Source organism: Macaca nemestrina, chromosome 2, assembly GCF_043159975.1.
Source record: "Macaca nemestrina isolate mMacNem1 chromosome 2, mMacNem.hap1, whole genome shotgun sequence".
NCBI lineage: Eukaryota > Metazoa > Chordata > Mammalia > Primates > Cercopithecidae > Macaca > Macaca nemestrina.
Genome location: NC_092126.1, coordinates 111,204,561 through 111,227,325, shown reverse-complemented (window position 1 = coordinate 111,227,325; position 22,765 = coordinate 111,204,561). Strand labels below are relative to the sequence as shown.

The following is a 22,765-nucleotide window of genomic DNA, read 5'->3' as shown; positions in this document are numbered from 1 at the left end:
AACTCTTGTTTTGGTAACGGTAGGGGGGTGGCATTTCTTTAAAACCTAAGTCAAATGATCAGGGGGCTAGAAGTACTCATTTCTATCCTGCTGTCAGTAGTCAGGGCCGTGGCAGCAGGAGTGTGGAAACTGCCTGGGATGCAGCAGCAGCATGGGCTGCAGAAACTGAGGTGCTCTGTGTTCCAGCACTCCTCCTGAGCTCTTGACCTTCAAAGCACTTTACAGACAGACCCTAGAGTAGACATGCTGTCTCTAGATGAAAAAATGACTCTATGACCTAAAACAGGGCTCCTTCAGCTAGGCAGAGGGGTGTGGACAGGCAACCTATGGGGCGGAGAAGAGCAGCTATCAGGACAAAAAGGCTTCCAGGAGCACTGGCCTTAGCAGGCCTGGAAAAGGTCTATTAATAAGTCTGAGGGAGGAGAGGAGGCGCTCATGTGCAGCGATGCTTCCCTGGGTCCTATCCCTGGCGCCATCTCTGGGTACTGGTAGGGCCTGAGGTAAGCTGCCACTTACCTGGTGCTCTAACATTCTCCCCAATCAAAAGGACAGCCTACCTTGCCAAATGGACTGAGAGGCACATTTTAATGTCAGTAAAGTGCTTTGAGGTGCCACATGGGAGACAAGAAAGTGATCTGTGTGTATCCCCAAAGCCTCCAAGATGGAGAGCACTAGGGCTGAGTCAGGGCTGTCTGTTCCAGCCCTGTTACAAGCACCCTGCTCTCTGAGCCACCTGATCAGGGACTTCTAGGAGCCTCGATGCCCCAAGCCCTGCAGATTCTCCATGCTGGTGCTGAGAGAACCACCCAAACTGAGCCTAGGCTTTAGTCCACGCCACACAAGGAGGCCCAAGAAGACTGGAGGGTCCAGGCCATGAGTCTAAGGATCATGAAGAAACCCAGACTTTTCCAAGTAATTTCTCCCTCAGGGCTCCAACAGCTCTGCTAACCCCACCCTTCCTCACTCATTTTCTGGAGGCCTGTGGCCCTGGCACCAGGGCTCCCATTGCCACCCGCCTCCCCACAGACCCTGGACCAAGCTGTTGCTGGAGGCAAGGCTCCTCCCTTACCTCGAGAGATGGTCCCTCCAGGGGCAGGGTTGACACACATGGGTGGAAGGCGGGGTGGGGGAAGTTTGCACTGACGCTGCCTGTGCTGGGCCCGATCTGGGGAAAGAGAGAGGGCATCAGGGCGACATGTTCTCACCCCTCACAGTCACAGACCCCTGAACTGACTCACTCAGAGCATCCGTGAGGAGCTCTGGGCAGCAGGGCTGCTAGACAGTGCTGGGAGCAGCCACAGGTTCTGAGGAACAGCACTAACAACGCCACATGGGAAGAAGGCAAGCGTCTCATATGATGTGATACATGACAGCCTTGGAGAGAGCCCTCAAGCTCTTCCTGTCCCCTTAGCTACCCCCTATGAGGTTAACACCCATCCTATATAATTCTCTTAGTTGTGAGGATGTGACAGGACAACAGGAGAAAGCTGAAAGCTTTGGTACCGCCAACTCAAAAGCACCACGTGTCTGCTTCTTATGGTAGCTTTGCTATGGGTTCCCCGGATGGCTACCTCAGCCACCAAATCTCAAATCGTTCTTTCCCTCCAAGAGCTGGGCAAGAGAGGGACAACTGTATTATGTGGGTCCAGCTTGAGAGCTAAAACCAGACCCACACACACTTACCAGCCTTCTCCCTCTTTCTAAAAGAGAACAACCTGCCATTCCAAATACTTCCATTCATTTGGGGGCTAAATGCTACTTATTAGTAACCAGAAAGTACATTTCTAAGAAGTCCCAAAAACTTGAGGTACATGAATGAAAATTAAGACACTCACTGAGTCTTCCACGGGAAGGTGGAAATACATGGGTAAGGAAGGCTTAAGGTCCTTTTAAACCACCTAAATGGTGACATTCAGAGAGTCACTAGTCTGGGGGGTGGGAGAAATGCATGTGCTCTTTGCTCTCTTTGCCCCCCTGGTTTCAGTATAGTAAATGGGGTAGAAGGGGAGCAGAGATGGCCACACACACCTGAAGCTTGAGAAACCACCTGTTCTACAAAGACGTTCATTTGTGGAATGCAAATTGACCCATATATAATTAGTAAAGAGGAGAAAGATATCAGTAAAACATAACTCTTGTTTCAAAAAATTCTGAAGGCAAAGGAGCTGAAAAGGCAGGAGTAGAATTATAATCTTCAGCAGGAAAGAAAAAGCCCTTTCAGCTATTTCTTTTTTTTTTTTTTATTAAAATCGAGTGCCTATAGAGAATCAAGGTGGTAGATACAAAGGTGTTCACTATACAATGTCTTCAATATTTCAGTATTTTTGAAAATTTTCACAATAAAATGTTGGGGGGAAGCAAGTCCTGCACTCCAACCCTCCTCCCTCACAGTCCCAGCTGCGCACACTCCTTTACCACAGTGGCTGTTTCAGAGCTCCACCTCCACCCGGGCTTCCTCAGTAACTGCCAGCTCTGCTTGCATTAGAAGGCTCTTTGTAGCTGGGTGCGGTGGCTCACGCCTGTAATCCCAGCACTTTGGGAGGCCGAGGCCAGTGGATCACGAGGTCAAGAGATCAAGACCATCCTGGCCAATATGGTGAAACCCCGTCTCTACTAAAAATACAAAAATTGGCAGGGCATGGTGGCATGTGCCTGTAGTCCCACCTACTCAGGAGGCTGAGGCAGGAGAATCACTTGAACCCAGGAGGCGGAGGTTGCAGTGAGCCAAGATTGTGCCATCCACTCCAGCCTGGCCACAGAACAAGACTCCTTCTCAAAAAAAAAAAAAAAAAGAAGAAGAAGAAAACAGCTCTTTGTACATTTGTAGCATCACATCACCCTGAGCTGCCTGTCTAGGTGGTCCAAAGCATCTTCCCAAGCACCAATGATTGTTTTTGTCATATTTTGGTCACAAAGTTGCAGTTGCATTGGCCCAATTCTATTTTTCCCATAAGCTCTCTTATAATATTATAAATGTGTGATTTTTTTTCTTTTTATTTTATACGTATGTGATTTTACAGAAAACATACATAGGGTTACAGCAGACGTGCTTGTAGGATCTTCTAGAACTAAGTGCCTAGGATCAAGGTTTATTTTGAAACTAATTCCAGTTCTGCCTTGAAGCTAAGGTTGGAAATGACCAGCTCAACCTCTCCATTCCTGTTTAAGGAGGGTCCTCATTCACATCCAGGGATGCTGGATTGAAAAAAAAAAAAAAAAGAATAAATGATTCAATGATTAGTTATTATCTCATTAAGCATTTTCAGCAATTGGGAGAGAGTCGTTACAATCCCACAACTTCACTGAGCCCACTTCTGACCATGTAGCTGGAGAGAAAATGCACATTCTTGCTATTGATCCAGTGTTTTTCAAAGTTTTGTGCTGGCTGTGAAAGACTCAGCTGGTTCTTTTTTTCTCTCTCTCTTTTTTATTGTTAAGTTTGCTCTTTGTAGCCTGAGTCTGATGGCATTACAGGTAAGAAATCAGACAGCTGAGTTACGACGCTGGCAAGGGCAACAAGAAGTAACTTACCAGGAACATGGGCATTCTTGCCAACAGCTTTGTTAAATTACATAATGGGAAAGATGGTAGCTAGCCACAAGACCCAGTGGGCCACCATCCACAATGCTGCATGGAATTGCTATAGCTGTTTCCATAAGAACCATCAAATGGCCCATCCCACTGAGGCTAAAAGCGCCAGAGTACCAAGAAGCATCTCTGAAATAGAGCTCTCTTCACCCTAGTGTCTCCTACACAACAGGTGCTCAATCATGCAACCTCACAGCACACTGCATGCTGAGGTAAGGCTATAGCGCTACAGTATTTATCAGGGGCATACCATGCCCAAGACTAAGGGTTGAGCACAGACCACAGCCAGGTGCTCTTCCTATATTTCAGTTCTAATATCTTCACTGTAGTCCTGAAGATAGGGGGTAGGAAACAGGATCAGGTAAGCTAACACCTTGCTAGTATTAGGGAAAACCAGATTTAAGCCCCAGTCACCCCAGTCAGTCAAACTCAAGAACCTCAAGCTTCACATCAACTTACATTTCCTCTCAAGGTTCATGACACCCTAGGATCTCATAATTTCATGATGAAGAACAAAGAAACATGTAAAAGGAAAGCTCAAGCCAAGCACAGTGGCTGACACCTGTAGTCCCAACACTTTGGGAGGCCAAGGCAGGAGGATTACATGAAGGCAGGAGTTTGCGAACAGCCTGGGAAACATAGGAAGACCCTGTTTCCACCAAATATATATATATATTTTTATCATTATTTTTATTTCTTTAAAAAATATAAAAAATAGCCAGGCGCGGTGGTTCACGCCTGTATTCCCAACACTTTAGGAGGCTGAGGCAGGTGGATCACGAGGTCAGGAGATCGAGACCATCCTGGCTAACATGGTGAAACCCCATCTCCACTAAAAATACAAAAAATTAGCCAGGCGTGGTGATTGGCGCCTATAGTCCCAGCTACTCGGAAGGCTGAGGCAGGAGAATGGCGTGAATGGCGTGAACCCAGGAGGTGGCGCTTGCTAAAAATACAGAGAGACAGGGTCTCCCAGTGCTGTCCAGGCTGCTCCCAAACTCCTGGCTCAAACAATCTTCTCGTCTCGGCCTCCCAAAGTGCTGGGATTACAGGCATGGGACACGCCGCCCAGACAAAAAAAAATTTTTTTTTCTTTTTTTTTTGAGACAGAGTCTCAGTCTGTCACCTAGGCTGGAGTGCAGTGGCATGATCTCAGCTCACTGCCACCTCCACCTCCCGGGTTCAAGCGATTTTCTGCCTCGGCCTCCTGAGTAGCTGGGATTACAGGTGACTGCCATCACACCCAGCTGATTCTTGTATTTCTTTTTTTTTTTTTAGTAGAGACGGGGTTTCACCATGTTGGCCAAGCTGGTCTCAAACTCCGGATGTCAGGTAGTCCGCCCATCTTAGCCTCCCAAAGTGCTGGGATTACAGGCATGAGCCACCGCGCCCAGCCAAGCGTCATGATTTTTATTGAGCTTTCCATCTCTTTACAAAATCAGTACTATTAATCCAGAGACACTCTCACGATGAGAAAACCTGTTTTCATCGACCTTTGTCTACAAGTGGGTAGACAACAAAGCCCACTGGTTAGTAAGTAAATATAAAGTGCTAATTTTAGCTAAAAAAAAAAATGTGCTGCCAACACTAATCTCAAGTTCAGGTTTTTCCTTCTTACATAGTTAGCAAAAAAAAAAAGCCCAGGATGACAAATTAATTTTTTCAAACAATATGAAAACAGATGGAGTCGCTGGAGACACACAAGGAGGCAGGGAGAGGCTGCTCTGAGCCCTGGTACATTCAGCCCTCTTTCTGGCCCCATTCAATGGGTTACACAGGGCACCATGTGGCCAGGGGTTTCCCAGGCCTCGAGGAACACAACTTAGAGAGAAGACACAATCAGGAGGACCTATTTAATCAGCAGTTATGGACATTTTGTTATGGTTCTCATTTATTTGTAAAATATCCTCAGACAGAAGCCTCAGGATCAGCTTCAACATGGGCTACAGGCCTTTTACTCTTCAGTCTCTTGAAGAAGAAAAATCACGTTTCTAAGAAATACAAAGCTCTCAGGATCTGGCTCCTAAAGTCCCCACAAGCTACTTCACCTCCTATAAACACATCGTGAACTCCACCCTACAGCCCTGTCATGGCTCAATTCTACCATTGCCTACGCAACCCCCTCACTGTGTGTGCTGGAGAGACTAATTTCAAGACTTGCCAGAGTTTCTATGACCACTAATGTAAGAATGACTCTGATATAGTGTGGATATTTGTCCCTACCCAAATCTCATGTTGAAATGTAATCTCCTGCAGAGAGCGGTGGCTCACACCTGCAATCCCAACACTGTGGGAGGCCGAGACGGGCGAATCACTTGAGCTCAGGAGTTAGAGACCAGCCTGGCCAACATGGTGAAACCCCATATCTACTAAAAATACAAAAATTATCCGGGCATGGTGGCGCACGCCTGTAGTCCCAGCTACCCAGGAGGCTGAGGCAGGAGAATTGCTTGAACCCGGGAGACAGAGAGAGGTTGCAGTGAGCCGAGATCGTGCTACTGCACGCCAGCCTGGGCAACAATAGAGTGAGACTTCAACAACAACAACAAATAAAAACAAATGGGCCGGGCACAGTGGCTCAAGCCTGTAATCCCAGCACTTTGGGAGGCCGAAACGGGCGGATCACAAGGTCAGGAGATTGAGACCAGCCTGGCTAACACGGTGAAACCCCGTCTCTACTAAAAAATACAAAAAACTAGCCAGGCAAGGTGGTGGGCGCCTCTAGTCCCAGCAACTCGGGAGGCTGAGGCAGGAGAATGGCGTAAACCTGGGAGGCGGAGCTTGCAGTGAGCCGAGGTCCGGCCACTGCACTCCAGCCTGGGCAACAGAGCAAGACTGTCTCAAAAAAAAAAAAAAAAAACAAATGTTATCTCCACTGTTGGAGGGTCATAGAGTGGATCCCTCATGGCTTGCTGCTATCCTTGTAATAGTGAGTAAATTCTCATGAAATCTTTTTTTTTTTTTTTTTTGAGATGGATTGTTGCCCTGTCGCCCAGGCTGGAGTGCAGTGGCACGATCTCGACTCACTACAACCTCCACCTCCCGGGTTCAAGCGATTCTCGTGCCTCAGCCTCCCAAGTAGCTGGGAATAGGCGCACACCACCACACCTGGCTAATTTTCTGTATTTTTAGTAGAGACAGGGGTCTCACCATGTTGGCCAGGCTGGTCTCAAATGCCTGACCTCAAGTGATCCGCCGGCCTTGGCCTCCCAAAGTGCTGGGATTACAGGCGTGAGCCACCATGCCCAGCCTCTCATGAGATCTTGTTTATTTTATTTATTTATTTTTTTTTTTTTGAGACGGAGTCTCGCCATGTCACCCAGGCTGTAGTGCAGTGGCCGGATCTCAGCTCACTGTAAGCTCCGCCTCCCGGGTTTATGCCATTCTCCTGCCTCAGCCTCCCAAGTAGCTGGGACTACAGGCGCCCGCCACCTCGCCCGGCTAGTTTTTTTGTATTTTTTAGTAGAGACGGGGTTTCACCGTGTTAGCCAGGATGGTCTTGATCTCCCGACCTCGTGATCCGCCCATCTCGGCCTCCCAAAGTGCTGGGATTACAGTCTTGAGCCACCACGCCCAGCCTATTTATTTATTTTTGAGATGGCATCTCGCTCTTGTTGCCCAGGCTGGAGTGCAATGGCACAATCTCAGCTCACTGCAACCCGTCTCCCAGGTTCAAGCGATTCTCCTGCCTCAGCCTCCCGAGTAGCTGGGATTACAGGCCACTACGCCCAGCTAATTTTTTTTTTTTTTTTTTTTTTTTTTTTGAGATGGAGTCTTGCTCTGTTGCCCAGGCTGGAGTGCAGTGGTGCAATCTCGGCTCACTGCAACCTCTGTCTCCCGGGTTCAAGCTGTTCTCCTGCCTCAGCCTCCCGAGTAGCTGGGACTACAGGCGCACACTGCCACACCTGGATAATTGTTTGTATCTTAGTAGAGATGGGGTTTCACCTAGTTGCCCAGGCTGGTCTCAAACTCCTGAGCTCAGGCAATCCACCCACCTTGGCCTCCCAAAGTGCTGGGATTATAGGCATGAATCACCACACCCAGCCGATATTGTTTAAATTGTGTGGCACCTCCCCAACTCTCTCTCTGGATCCTGATTTTTGCCATGTGACATGCCTGTTCCCGCTTCACCTTCTACCCCTGAGTAAAAGCTTCCTGAGTCCTCCCCAGAAGCCAAGCAGATGCCAGCAGCATGCCTCCTATACACCCTGCAGAAATGTGAGCCAATTAAACCTCTTTTCTTATAAATTACCCAGTCTCAGGTATTTTTTCCTACCAATGCAAGAATAGCCTAATACAGATTCAATCCACTTCCACCAGTGTTTACTGAGGTCTACTATGTGCGAAATGCTGGCCAGATGCTAGGCATGATAAAAGAGCACAACAGGCCCTGGCTGCAGGGAGCTTCCAATCTAGTGACACAATGATTAATTCAGAATAGACTAACCATGAGAACTAACAGGTATGGTACTGAGGAAGGTTGGAGAAAGACTGCATTTGGTCAACATCTTCATGAAGGAGATGGTATAAAATACTAGCCTAGAAAAATAGGATTTTAGAGGCCAGGCACGGTGGCTCACGCCTGTAATCCCACAACTTTGGGAGGCCGAGGTGGGTGGATCACTTGAGGTCAACAGTTCAAGACCAGCCAGGCCAACATGGTGAAACCCCGTCTCAACTAAAAATGAAAAAGAATTAGCCGAGCTTGGTGGCTGGTGCCTGTAATCCCAGCTACAATGGAGACTGAGGCAGGAGAATTGCTTCAACCCAGGAGGGCGGAGGTTGCATTGAGCAGAGATCGCGCCACTGCACTCCAGCCTGGGCGACAGAGACTCCAACTCAAAAAAAAAAAAAAAACAAATAGGATTTTAACAAGCAGGGAGAACGCAGAGGAGGGCACTGGGAGGAAGCATGGCAAATATACACAAAGGCCAGGGCAAGAGTTGGCACAGATTATAAGCACCATGCAAGAGGAAGGCTATAGGAAAGGACTTTGGAAAACCACCCAAAGAAACGTGCAAGAACGACACACTGGGGAGAGACTTTCACAGTCCTCAGAGCTGCCCATCCCAATAAGGAAGGGCATGAGGTTGCAAGCACAGTTGCAGTCTTACCTTTTCTGAATGAGTCCAGGCTGAACATTTCTGGCCAGGAGGGAAAGCTGGAATCCTGAGAACAAGGAGGGCCAAGAGGCAATAGTTAATACTCCTGGTCCAGCAACCCACAAAGAAGACTTCAGTAACATGGAGAGCACTGTCCAGAAATTGAAAAAAAAGAAACTCTTCACTAATGAGCACCAACTGCTGCTCCCCAGTCATGAGGACTGGAAGGCCGGCTCCACTCCAGAGTAATTGTCTTTGCTTCTGAAAACTCCCCACATCCTGTTAAACAGAGGGGGATGCATTTCATCATGAGAGACATGTAGTTCTACCTAGTTCATCACAATACTTGCAGGTTTCCTTCCCAGTTCATCATAATACTTGCAGGTTTCCTTCCCAGTTCATCATAATACTTGCAGGTTTCCTTCCTAGTTCATCATAAGACCTGCAAGTTTCCTTGGGACTTCCAGGAATAATCTAAATTCTACATGGACCCCTTCTGTCACGTGGCATCAGGAAATAGGACTGATGACTGCCTTATGGGCAAATGGCTTACTGGGCTTTCATAAAACCTAGTCAAGCCCCTAAAAATAAGATTTGACTGACATTATCAAAGAATAACTGTACAGTGATTCAGAATAAAAAGCTTTTCCTAACAGAGTCTCTATGAAATAACAAATATTAAGTTAAAGCACAACTATTAGCCAAAAGTTTTGGTGCATTTTGCTTATTAGCATATTTAACTGAGGACTATACTTAGAGATGACAAGAAAAAAAGCAACACCTCTGGTTTAACAATTTTGTTTTTAAAAATACTCAAACTCGGCTGGGCGTGGTGGCTCAAGCCTGTAATCCCAGCACTTTGGGAGGCCGAAACGGGTGGATCACAAGGTCAGGAGATCGAGACCATCCTGGCCAACATGGTGAAACCCCGTCTCTACTAAAAAAATACAAAAAAATAGCCGGGTGAGGTGGTGGGCGCCTGTAGTCCCAGCTACTCGGGAGGCTGAGGCAGGAGAATGGCGTGAACCCAGGAGGCGGAGCTTGCAGTGAGCTGAGATCCGGCCACTGCACTCCAGCCTGGGCGACAGAGCGAGACTCCATCTCAAACAAACAAACAAACAAAAAATACTCAAACTCAGATTTATAGATGTTTTTATAATCCAGTACTCCTGGATTAGTGCAGTAACCTTAAGTGAACTTTGTTTAAAAACATCTACACAGTGTTTAGCAAATCAGAATCATGTCCAACATTGCTTGGAGTCTACTGGGGCCAATACTCCTGCTCCTGACTGCTATTCCCTCTCATTCTCAAATTGTGGGGAGGTGGGGAGTGGAGGGCTGACCTGGGGCGGAATCTTTCGGGTCCATAGCAGGTCTGCCCTGATGGCCTCCGCTCCCCCAGGGATGCTGGAAATTTCAGCCCATAGGATATGGTAGAGAGAAAATCTTCAATACTTCAATACAATATCAACAATGATAAAATTTACTTTAGGAAGTTACATTCTATAGATACCTTCTATCCAAATGAAAATAAAAAGTATGTAATTTGACATTCTAATTTAAAAGAAAACCAGAATATTATAAAATCTAAAACATTTTAAGTAATTATTACTTAAAAAACAATACTCCCTGACTACCGTGGTAAAACTCCATCTCTACTAAAAAAATAATAGCCAGGCATGGTGACAGGTGCCTGTAGTCTCAGCTACTCGGGAGACTGGGGCAGGAGAATCACTTGAACCCGGGAGGCAGAGGCTGCAGTGAGCCAAGATCGCACCATTGCACTGCAGCCTGGGCAATGAGAGTGAGACTGTCTCAAAAAAAAAAACTCGGCTGGGTGCGGTGGCTCATGCCTATAATCCCAGCACTTCAGGCACTTCGGGAGGCCAAGATGAGCAGATCACCCTGAGGTCAGAAGTTCGAGACCAGTCTGGCCAACATGAGGAAACCTCGTCTCCAATAAAAATACAAAAATTAGCCAGCTGTGGTGGTGCACGCCTGTAATCCCAGCTACCCAGGGGGCTGAGGCAGGAGAATCACTTGAACCCAGGAGGTGGAGGTTGCAGTGAGCCAAGATCATGCCAATGCATTCCAGCCTGGGCAACAGAGCGAGACTCCATCTCAAAAAAATAAAAATAAAAAATAAAGGCCGGGCGCGGTGGCTCAAGCCTGTAATCCCAGCACTTTGGGAGGCCGAGACGGGCGGATCACGAGGTCGGGAGATCGAGACCATCCTGGCTAACATGGTGAAACCCCGTCTCTACTAAAAAATACAAAAAACTAGCTGGGCGAGGTGGCGGGCGCCTGTAGTCCCAGCTACTGGGGAGGCTGAGGCAGGAGAATGGCGTAAACCTGGGAGGCGGAGCTTGCAGTGAGCTGAGATCCGGCCACTGCACTCCAGCCTGGGCGACAGAGCGAGACTCCGTCTCAAAAAAAATAAATAAATAAATAAATAAATAAATAAAAAAGAGGCCGGGTGCGGTGGCTCATGCCTGTAATTCCAGCACTTTGGGAGGCCGAGGCAGGCGGATCACAAGGTCAGGAGACTGAGACCATCATGACTAACACAGTGAAACCCCGCCTGTACTAAAAATACAAAAAATTAGCCGGGCATGGTGGCGGCGCCTGTAGCCCCAGCTACTCGGGAGGCTGAGGCAGGAGAATGGTGTGAAACCAGGAGGCGGAGCTTGCAGTGAGCCAAGATCGTGCCACTGCACTCCAGCCTGAGCGACAGGACGAGACTCCGTCTCAAAAATAAATAAATAAATAAATAATAAAATAAAATAAAATAAAAAAGAAACAACACTCTATTGCTAAGAAATGGTAAACTGGCTAGGCACCGTGGTTCACACCTGTAATCCCAGCACTTTGGGAGGCTGAGATGAGAGGAGCACTTGAGACGAGGAGTTCAACACCAGCCTGGGAAACACAGTGAGACCCCATTTCTTAAAAAAATTTTCAGAATTAGCCAGGTGTGGTGGTACATGCTTGTAGTCTTAGCTATTCAGGAGGCTGAGGCAGGAGGATCACTTTACCCAGGATTTTGAGGTTTATAGTGAGCTGTGATCACGCCACTGCACTCCAGTCTGGGTGACAAAGCAAGACCCTGTCTCTCTTAAAAAAAACAAAAAGCGGCCGGGCGCGGTGGCTCAAGCCTGTAATCCCAGCACTTTGGGAGGCCGAGGCGGGCGGATCACAAGGTCAGGAGATCGAGACCACAGTGAAACCCCGTCTCTACTAAAAATACAAAAATTAGCCGGGCGCGGTGGCGGGCGCCTGTAGTCCCAGCTACTCAGGAGGCTGAGGCAGGAGAATGGCGGGAACCCGGGAGGCGGAGCTTGCAGTGAGCCGAGATCGCGCCACTGCACTCCAGCCTGGGCAACAGCGTGAGACTCCGTCTCAAAAAAAAAAACAAAAACAAAAACAAAAAGCAAGCCAGGTGCAGTGGCTCATGCCTGTAATCCCAGCACTTTGGGAGGCCGAGGCGGGCAGATCCCCTGAGGTCGGGAGTTTCAGACCAGCCTGACCAATATGGAGAAACCCCGTCTCTACTAAAAATACAAAATTAGCCGGACAAAATTAGCTACTCGGGAGGCTGAGGCAGGAGAATCGCTTGAACCCAAGAGACAGAGGTTGCAGTGAGATGAGATTGCGCCATTGCACTCCAGCCTGGGCAACAAGAGTGAAACTCTGTCTCAAAAGAAAAAAAAAAAGCAGCAAAATTTAATGGCTAGGTGTGGTGGATCATGCCTGTAATCCCAGCACTTTGGGGCACCTAGCTGAAGGATCGCTTGAGGCCAGGAGTTCAAGACCAGCCTAGGCAACACAGTGAGACCTTTTCTCTAAAAAAAAATTTGTAAGTTAATTTGCTTGCAAATAGACTCTTGATTTTGCTTTTTTTTTTTTTTTTTTTTTTTTTCCCCTGAGATGGAGTCTCGCTCTGTCACCAGGCTGGAGTGCAATGGCATAATACCAGCTCACTGCAACCTCCACCTCCCAGGTTCAAGCTATTCTTCTGCTTCAGCCTCCTAAGTGGCTGGGACTACAGGTGCACAGCTAATTTCTTTTTGTATTTTTAGCAGAGAGGGGCTCTTACCATGTTGGCCAGGATGGTCTCGAACTCTTGGCTTCACGATCCGCCTGCCTTGGCCTCCCAAAGTGCTGGGATTACAGGCTTGAGTCACCATGGCCGGCCAGTTTTGCTTTTTAAAAGTCCCTAATCCTCTAGCCCAAATATTGTCAATTTAGGCTCATGTACTGTACTAATCTAAAATATGATACTATGAGAATCAAGATAGGATCTTTTAGAGATAATTTACAGAGCTCTAGAACATTTCATAGAGATCCAAAAGAAAGCTGTCTTCCTTGTAATGCAGTCAGTAATGGTTTTTTTGTTTTGTTTTGTTTTGAGACACAGTCTTGCTTCTATCGCCCAGGCTGGAGTGCAATGGCATGATCTCTGCTCACTACAACTTTCGCCTCCCGGCTTCAAGTGATAGTACTGACTCAGTCTCCCAAGTAGCTGGGATTACAGGCCCCTGCAACCACGCCTGGCTAATTTCTGTATTTTTGGTAGAGACAGTGTTTTGCCATGTTGGTCAGGCTGGACTTCAACTCCTGACCTTGTGATCTGCCCACCTCAGCCTCCCAAAGTGCTGGGATTACAGGCCTGAGTCACTGCGCCCGACCATAATGCAGTAATGTTAAAAACCTTTGTAGAGGCCGGGCGCGGTGGCTCAAGCCTGTAATCCCAGCACTTTGGGAGGCCGAGACGGGCGGATCACGAGGTCAGGAGATCGAGACCATCCTGGCAAACACGGTGAAACCCCGTCTCTACTAAAAAAATACAAAAAACTAGCCGGGCGAGGTGGCGGGCGCCTGTAGTCCCAGCTACACAGGAGGCTGAGGCAGGAGAATGGCGTAAACCCGGGAGGCGGAGCTTGCAGTGAGCTGAGATCCGGCCACTGCGCTCCAGCCCCGGCGACAGAGCGAGACTCCGTTTCAAAAAAAAAAAAAAAAAAAAAACCTTTGTAGTGGGCCAGGCTTGGTGGCTCATGCCTGTAATCCCATTGCTTTGGGAGGCTGAGGCAGACAGATTGCCTGAGGTCAGGAGTTCGAGACCATTCTGGCCAAGATGCTGAAATCCTGCCTCTGCTAAAAATACAAAAAAACATTGGCCAGGCGAGCCTGAGCGCAGTGGCTCACGCCTGTAATCCCAGCACTTTGGGAGGCCGGGGCAGGCGGATCACGAAGTCAGAAGTTCGAGACCAGCATGGCCAACATGGTAAAACCCCGTCTCCACTAAAAATACAAAAAATTAGCCAGGCATAGTGGTGCATGCCTATAGTCCCAGCTACTCAGGAGGCTGAGGCAGAAGAATTGCTTGAACCTGGGAGGCAGAGGTTGCAGTGAGCCAAGATTGCGCTACTGTACTCCAGCCTGGGTGACAGAGTGAGACTCCGTCTCAGGGAAAAAAAAAAAAAAAAAAATTGGCCAGGCGTGGTGGCTCATGCCTGTAATCCCAACACTTTTGGAGGCCAAGGCAGGCGGATCACGAGGTCAGGAGTTTGAGATCAGCCTGACCAAAATGGCGAAACCCCGTCTCGGTCAGGTGCGGTGGCTCACGCCTGTAATCCCAGCACTTTGGCAGGCCGAGGCAGGGAGCTTGCCTGAGGTCAGGAGTTCGAGACCACTCTGGCCAAGATGGTGAAATCCTGTCTCTACTAAAACTACAAAAAAAATTGGCCAGGCGTGCCTGAGCGCGGTGGTTCACACCTGTAATCCCAGCACTTTGGGAGTCCGAGGCGGGCGGATCATGAGGTCAGGAGTTTGAGATCAGCCTGACCAAAATGGTGAAACCCCATCTCGGCTGGGCGCAGTGGCTCACGCCTGTAATCCCAGCACTTTGGGAGGCCAAGGCGGGTGGATCACAAGATCAGGAGATCGAGACCATCCTGGCTAACATGGTGAAACACCATCTCTACTAAAAATACAAAAAAAAAAAAAAAAAAAAAATTAGCCAGGCATGGTGGCAGGCGCCTGTAGTCCCAGCTGCTCGGGAGGCTGAGGCAGCAGAATGGCGTGAACCCGGGAGGCGGATCTTGTAGTGAGCTGAGATCGCACCACTGCACTCCAGCCTGGGCGACAGAGTGAGACTCCATCTCAAAAAAAAAAAAAAAAAAAAAAACCTTTCTCTACTAAAAATACAAAAATAAGCCAGGCATGGTGGTGCATGCCTGTAATCCCAGCTACTCAGGAGGCTGAGGCAGGAGAATCTCTTGAACCCAGGAGGCAGAGGTTGCAGTGAGCCAAGATCGCACCATTGCACTCCAACCTGGGCAACAGAATGAGACTCCATCTCAGAAAAAAAATACAAAAAAGGTAGCCGGGCTTGGTGGCATGAGGCTGAGGCAGGAGAATTGCTTGAACCAAGGAGGTGGAGATTGCAGTGAGCTGAGATTGCACCACTGCACTCCAGCCTGGGCGACAGAGCAAGACTCTGTCTCAAAAACAAAAAATCTTTGAAGTTCAATGTCTCTCTTAAGTAATTTACAGATAAGTAAAATGCTATTATACCAAGATTTCCTGCATAATGAAATACAATTTAACCCCAGGTAGAGACACTAGGGGATGGTTCCAGGACAGAGACTCCACAAAGACTAATTAAAAATGATACCCTTCTGGCTGGGCACAGTGGCTCACGCTGGTGATCCCAGCACTTTGGGAGGCTGAGGCAGGCTGATCACTTGACGTCAGGGTTCGAGACCAGCCTGGCCAACATGGTGAAACCCCGTCTCTACTAAAAACAAAAAAAATCAGTTGGGCATGGTGACAGGTGCCTGTAATCTCAGCGACTTGGGAGGCTGAGACAGGAGAATGGCCTGAAGGTGGGAGGAGGAGGTTGCAGCGAGCCAAGATCGTGCCACTGCACTCCAGCCTGGGGGACAAAACGAAACTCTGTCTCAAAAATAAAATAAAATAAATGATATCTTTCTTCCAAAATGGTCAGAAATAGGTTTAACACATGCCTCTTGTTTTACAGTACGTCTGAGCATGAGATCTACCACTGCTCTGTGCATGGCTAAATCAACTTACCTTTTTTTTTTTTTTTTGAGAGGGAGTCTCGCGCTGTCGCCCGGGCTGGAGTGTAGTGGCCGGATCTCAGCTCACTGCAAGCTCCGCCTCCCGGGTTTACGCCATTCTCCTGCCTCAGCCTCCCGAGTAGCTGGGACTACAGGCGCCCGCCACCTCGCCCGGCTATTTTTTTTTTTTTTTTTTTTTGTATTTTTTAGTAGAGACGGGGTTTCACTGCGTTAGCCAGGATGGTCTCGATCTCCTGACCTCGTGATCCGCCCGTCTCGGCCTCCCAAAGTGCTGGGATTACAGGCTTGAGCCACCGCGCCCGGCCAATCAACTTACCTTATAAAAGCAATGACAGTCTCAGATTTTGTAGGCTTTTGAACTGGAGCTGAATTCTCTCCTTGCTATTCCTCATCACGAGGCTGGGCCTCCTCCTGGGAAGTACAACGCTGGGTCAATACAGTGGGGGGCCCACAGGGAAAGAAAGTTGCTCCGACCATTAAAATTCATTTACTAGCTCTAACAAGGACAAATTTTGTTAGTGGCATGATGGGCACATACTGGACAGAATGGCCTTACAAATCAGGACTTGCCATGACCCATTCAAGGCCTATTAAATTGTGAGCTGTCCTACACCAGCACCTGTAGAAGTGCTGAAGTCTTCTGACATCATCTAAGAAGATGTCAAGGTAAAGAAAGCCTTGTAAGCCTGAAAACTATTTTCTGCAAGCCCAGAGCAAAACCTACTTCCGTTTTGAGTTCTAATCCCATAATAGTTATGATAATCTAACACAAAGAAGCTATAACTCTTCAAGATTGGGAAAATAACAATAACCCAAAGTTGAACAGCATTTTTACAGTTCATAACATACTTCCATAGACTTCATCCCATTTAATCCAGGCAACTATCCAGTGAGGTAGGAATTACCTTTCCAGAGAAGAAAACTGAAGCACAGGTTACACAATCTGCCCAAGATCCCATAGCTGCCTCAGGGCAGATGGAAATCAGCATTGAAGCATGCTGACTCCAAAACCCTCCTTGCTTATATACTAGGCTACTTTTCTTATTTCCAGGATATCATGCTGTTGCCTAAATGTACTATGGGTCATTCCTTGAGACATATTATACTGTTATCTTCAAAGGCTGAAAGGGGCAAGAAAGGTCCAACAGCTAATAAAACTTGCATGTGGTTTTTGTTTTGTTTTGTTTTGTTTTGTTTTGTTTTGTTTTGAGACGGAGCTTCGCTCTTGTTGCCCAGGCTGGAGTGCAATGGCGCGATCTTGGCTCACTGCAACCTCTGCCTCCTGGGTTCAAGCAATTCTTTTGCCTCAGCCTCCCAAGTAGCTAGGGTTACAGGGGCACGCCACCATGACCGGCTAATTTTTGTATTTTTAGTAGAGACGATGTCTAGCCATGTTGGCCTGGCTGGTCTCAAACTTCTGACCTCAGATGAGCCACCTGCCTCGGCCTCCCAAAGTGCTGGGATTACAGGCGTGAGACACCGCTCCTGGCCTTAATAAAACTTTGTATCACAGCTACATAAATGAAAACACTTGAAGAGCAACTATCTTTTAGGGATAAAGAGCCAACACAGGTAGAAAACGCAGCAAAGGATGTCGTTTCTGCACATCGCCTTAAATCTCTAAGATTTAAGTGTAAATTACAAGATGTAGTCGAGACCCACAATGACAGTGGGGTTACCGCCTTGCAAGAAACTTCAAGGAAAATCACCAACGTCTCATTTCACTCTGGCCAGTAAGCTGCAACCAAAACCAGGTTGAAAGCCTGTAAGTGGCCTTCTGCAGTCCACCTTTAGTGTATGGCAAACCCCCATGGAGTGGGGTTGTAAAGTGAAACAGCCTCTGCCTTGAAAAATCACAATTCAAGTGACCAATGTTGCTACACAACGACCAGATAGATATGCCATACCCCTGGCTTAGGGGTTCTGAGGACCCCTGGGACTCCAGTTCACTGCAAACAAAGGACCCAACATGCATTTGGTCTTCCCCTGCTAAATGGGGCAAGTTACCACCAGCAAACAAAGAATACCTCACCCCTTGGCCTCCCCCAGTGACAAAGTCGGTGCAAAAGGGGGCAAACTAGGGGGGCCAGAAGGCACGGGGCCTCCCTCTGGACGAACGGTCTGGGCAGCACCGGGAAGGAGGAGAAGTAGACAAAGGTCTCGGGGCACTCAGGAGGCTTCCTCCAGGCCCTGCCTGGGGAAACGGAGCATCCCCTGAGGCGAAGGCGTCGTTGCGCCAATGAAGCGGCCTCTCCCGCGGCCTCCGCGGAGCCCCTGGCTGCGAGGCCCGCCCCGGCGGACCGGTCTGGCCCCCGCCCCCGCCCGGGCTCCATGGCAACGGCAGGCCGAGGCCTGGCTGCCCACGGATCGGCCGGGCCGGCTTCCCGGGCAGGCCTAGGATGCCCGGCCTGCTCCTCGGGCCCGCCGGCGTCTCCGCCCCACTCTCCGCCAGGCCGGCGGTAGGACCGGGCCCCCTCCTCGCGACGACCACCCCCGGCCGCGGCAGGATCCTCAAGAGGGCACGAAAGGGGAGAATAAAAAGCCCAATTCACCTGTTGTTACAGATGTGAAACAAGCCTCGGTGCACCGCGCATGAGCCGCGGCTCCCCCAACCACGGCCGGACTACAACTCCCAGCAGCGGCGGCGCGGCCCCTTCCGGGTCCCGTGGCGGAAGTCCCGCCGCCGTTCCGACTCTCCCTTCCCGGGGTCACGGCACTCGCTTGCCGCGCGCGGCACCGCTCCTCGGCGGGCTTCGAGCCTGGTGCCACCTGAGGCTCGTCGTGGCCGCTCGAGGCACCCGGCACCCGGGATGCCCCGGTACCCGGCCCAACGGGGCGCGGCGGCAGTGTAGGCGGGACTTCCGGCGGAGTCGCGAAGGGGACGGGCTGGCGCCGGCTGCTCTGTGGTGGCAGAGCGAGCGGCTCGGGGTGGCGGGCTCGGGCGTCAAGCTGCCACCTTCCTCGGCGACTTAGCTGCCTGCAGTGTGAGAGCGGGGAGGGTCTTCGTGCCCTCTGCGCGCCAGCCGCGCCTCCTGGTGCGAATAAACAACCCGGGTCATGGCTGAGCCGGGAACGGTTTCCACCTCGGGCTCCGGGATTCCACCCGCCTTCCCCGCCACAGCTCGTAGCCACGCCTCCTCTCTTCCCCATCTCCCCTCTAATCTTCTGTTTTTTTAGGGAGGTGACCTTTTTTGTCTTGTCTCCCCAGGTTGCTGGGAAGATGAAATCAACCTGTTGGTTCGTTTATTTCGTAAATTGTACAACGTTAGGCAAAGGACAAGGTGGCACTTGCTGGTCGCGAGGAGAGTGCCAGTCATAGTTGCTGAAAATCTGGAGGTCCCGCCCGGCCACATCACTTCTTAGGAATGAGAAAGGGGATTGTCCCAATTATACGCTGTAGTCCTCTAGATAAGGTTCAAGTATAGGTTCAGTGGAATTCAACTTCAAAAGGAAACAACGCAGTGCCGCAGCTCTGAAACTGGGTCAGGATTTTACAGAGTATGGTTTTAAGATGTGGCCTTTGGGCCGGCGCGGTGCCTCACGCCTGTAATCCCAACATTTTGGGAGGCCAAGACGGGTGGATCACCTGAGGTCAGGAGTTGAAAACCAACCTGGCCAATGTCGTGAAACCCCGTCTCAACTAAAAATGCAAAAAAATTAGCTGGGCGTGGCGGCGGGCACATATAATCCCAGCTACTTCGGTAGGCTGAAGCAGGAGAATCACTTGAACCCGGGAGGCGGAGGTTGCAGTGAGCCGAGATTGTTCCATTGAATCCCAGCCTGGGCGACAAGAGTGAAACTTTAAAAAAAAAAAAAAAAAAAGGATGTGGCCTTTGAGGCTGTATGAAGAATTAGTGCCATATCCCGTCACTTGTGTGTGTAAACAATTCAACGTAACATCTCTTTTCTTTCTCTCTACATTGTCTAGAAGACCGGGATGTCTGGGTGGAACATCATTTATTCATTCAAATAATTAGTGCATCTGAACAGGGCATGGTGCTTTGTTGTGTGGGGAATGGAGAGATCCCTGCACGGACATCTGAGTGCTCTGTGTATCAGTTGCTAAGCTGGTGTGGAGGATACAAAGGCCCTGCCTCAAGGGACTTAGGGCCTAGTAGAGAAGATGACAACATTGTGTGAAGGAAATGGAAAGTGGTAAATGCTGGAAAGGAGGTATCTGGTGCTCCAAGAGTTCAGAGAAAGGAGTGGTTACTCCTGAATGGCAAAATGAAAGAAGCGTGAACAAAGATGTCGGAGTGGAACAAGGGGCAAATCCTAGGAATATTCAGTAGTTCAGTGTGACCAGAGGGTTGGGATGTGTGTGCAAGCTTTACAGGAAATAGAACTGAAAAACTGTTGGGGAGTACCATACTAAGGAATTTTTAATTTTTTTGGCAAGACATTTTAAAAAATTATTAGGAGACTAAAATACTACACTTTTTTGTTGTTGTTGAGACAGAGTCTCTACTCCATCACCCAGGCTGGAGTCAGTGGCGTGATTGCGGCTCACTGCACCCTCCACCTCCCAGGTTCAAGCAATTATCCTGCCTCAGCCTCCCAAGTAGCTGGAATTACAGGTGTGCACCAACACGCCCAGCTCACTTTTGTATTTTTACTAGAGATAGTTTCACCATGTTGGCCAGGCTGGCCTCGAACTCCTGGACTCAAGTGGTCAGCACACTTCAGCCTCCCAAAGTGTTGGGATTACAAGCGTGAGCCACCACGCTTGTCCAATACTGTACTTTAGAAAGCTTCCTCTGGAAGTGAAAGGGTTGAATCAGCTGGGAAAATAGAAACTAACATGCTAATTAGGTCCCGAGAGAGAATGAAGGATTCAGCTATACTCAATAGTGAGAAAGGCAAGAAAGAAAAAAATGAGGGGGTGACTGTTGAGCAGCAGGCTGAGCCCAGGCCACGAGTGTGTGGAGAGATGACTTTGAGATCTGTACCATAGTGACAGAAAGGATTATGCACTATTAACATAATTAAGGGACACAGGAGTTGGAAAAGATGATAGATTCAGCTTCACTCAGATTATGTTTGCAATGTTGTTGGGAAAGTTAAGTGATAAAGTCGTGGTCCCTGCTCCAAAGAAGGTTATAGTCTGGTAGAGAGATAGTTATAGTCTGGTAGAGAGCATGCAAATATCTTTTTTTTTTTTTTTTTTTTTTGAGACGGGGTCTCACTCTGTCACCCAGGCTGGAGTGCAGTGACATCATTGTGGCTTATCACAGCCTTAACCTCCCAGGCTCAATTAATCCTCCCTCCTCAATTTCCCAAGTAGCTGGGACTACAGGCACGTGCCACCACACCCAGATATTTTTTCATTTTTTCTGGAGAAAGGGTCTCACTATGATACCCCAGGCTGATTCAAACTCCTGGCCTCAAGTGATCTATCACTTCAGCCTCCCAAAATCGTGAGATTACAGGTGTGACCCACTACACCCAGCCACAAATAAATCAAGACCTAAGGCCAGGTGTGGTGGCTCACGCCTGTAATCCCAGCACTTTGGGAGGCCCAGGCAGGCGGATCACCTGAGGTCGGGAGTTCAGGACCAGCCTGACCAACATGGAGAAACCCCGTCTCTACTAAAAATTCCCAATTAATCGGGCGTGGTGGCACATGCCTGTAATCCCAGCTATTCGGGAGGCTGAGGCAGGAGAATCGATTGAACCTAAGAGGAGGAGGTTGCGGTGAGCTGAGGGGGCAAAATACTTGAATAGATGTATCTCCCACAGGCGCAGTGGCTCAAGCTTGAAATCCCAGTCCTTCAAGAGGCTGAGATGGGCAGGTCAATTGAGCCCAGGAATTTGACATCAGCCTGGGCAACAAAGTGAGACTCCTCTCTGCAAAAATACTAAACTTAGCTGGGTTAGGTGACATGTGCCTGTAGTCCCATCTGCTCAGGAGGATAACATGGGAGGATCGGCCAAGCATGGTGGCTCATGCCTGTAATCCCAGCACTTTGGGAAGCCAAGGCAGGGGTCAGGAGTTCGAGACCAGCCTGACCAACAAACATGGTGAAACCTCGTCTCTACTAAAATACAAAAATTAGCCGGGTGTGGTGGCACATACCTGTAATCCCAGCTGTTCAGGAGGCTGAGGCAGGAGAATTGCTTGAACCTGTGAGGTGGAGTTCGCAGTGAGCTGAGATCACACCACTGCACTCTAGCCTGGGCAACAGAGCAAGACTCCGTCTCAAAAAAAGAAAAAAGAAAAAAAAATAAGTTGGGAGGATCAATTGAACCCGAGAGATTGAGGTTGCAGTGAGCCAAGGTCACACCACCGCACTCCAGACTGGGTGACAGAGTGAGACCCTGTCTCAAAAAAAAAAAAAGGTCAGACGAAGTAGCTCACACCTGTAATCTCAGCACTTTGGGAGGCCGAGGTGGGTGGATCACCTGAGGTCAGGAGTTTGAGACCAGCCTGGCCAACAAGATGAGACCCCAACTCTACTAAAAATACAAAAATAAGGTGGTTCACTCCTGTAATGCCAGCTACTTGGGAGGCTGAGGCAGGAGAATCACTGGAACCTGGGAGGTGGAGGTTGCAGTAAGCCGACATCACAACACTGCACTCCAGCCTGGACAACAGAGTGAGACTACATCTCAAAAAAAAAAAAAAAGAAAGAAAATTTTTGCCCAGAGCAGTAGGTCATGCCTGTAATCCCAGCGCTTTGGGAGGCTGAGCCCTGCAGATTGCTTGAGCCCAGGAGTTCGAGACCAGTCTGGGCAACAATGGTAAGACCCCATCTATACAGAAAATTGAAAAAATGTATCCAGGCATGGTGGTACATACCTGTAGTCTCAACCACTCAGGAAGCTGAGGTGGGAGAATTGCCTGAGCCCAGGGGGTGGAGGCTGCAGTAAACTGTGATCCCGCCATTGCACTACAGCCTGGGTGACAGAGCAAGACAGCCACCTTTTTACTCTGTCTTTAACATGGCTATTTTTCTGTGTGTGCAAAGAGAA

At 48.9% G+C, this 22,765-nt stretch overlaps 1 protein-coding gene across 1 annotated transcript in view; it reads right to left on the bottom strand.

Moving 5' to 3' along the window:
- LOC105480389 (DExH-box helicase 30) overlaps positions 1-18,501 on the bottom strand; it is a 53,454-nt gene extending 34,953 nt beyond the window's left edge. Inside the window, 5 exon segments of the mRNA XM_011739144.3 lie at positions 1,070-1,165; positions 8,703-8,757; positions 10,034-10,097; positions 16,110-16,204; positions 18,346-18,501. Coding sequence (XP_011737446.1) covers positions 1,070-1,165; positions 8,703-8,757; positions 10,034-10,058 — 176 coding nt within the window. The 5' untranslated portion in view covers positions 10,059-10,097; positions 16,110-16,204; positions 18,346-18,501.
- Between the last annotated feature and the right edge of the window lie 4,264 nt (positions 18,502-22,765).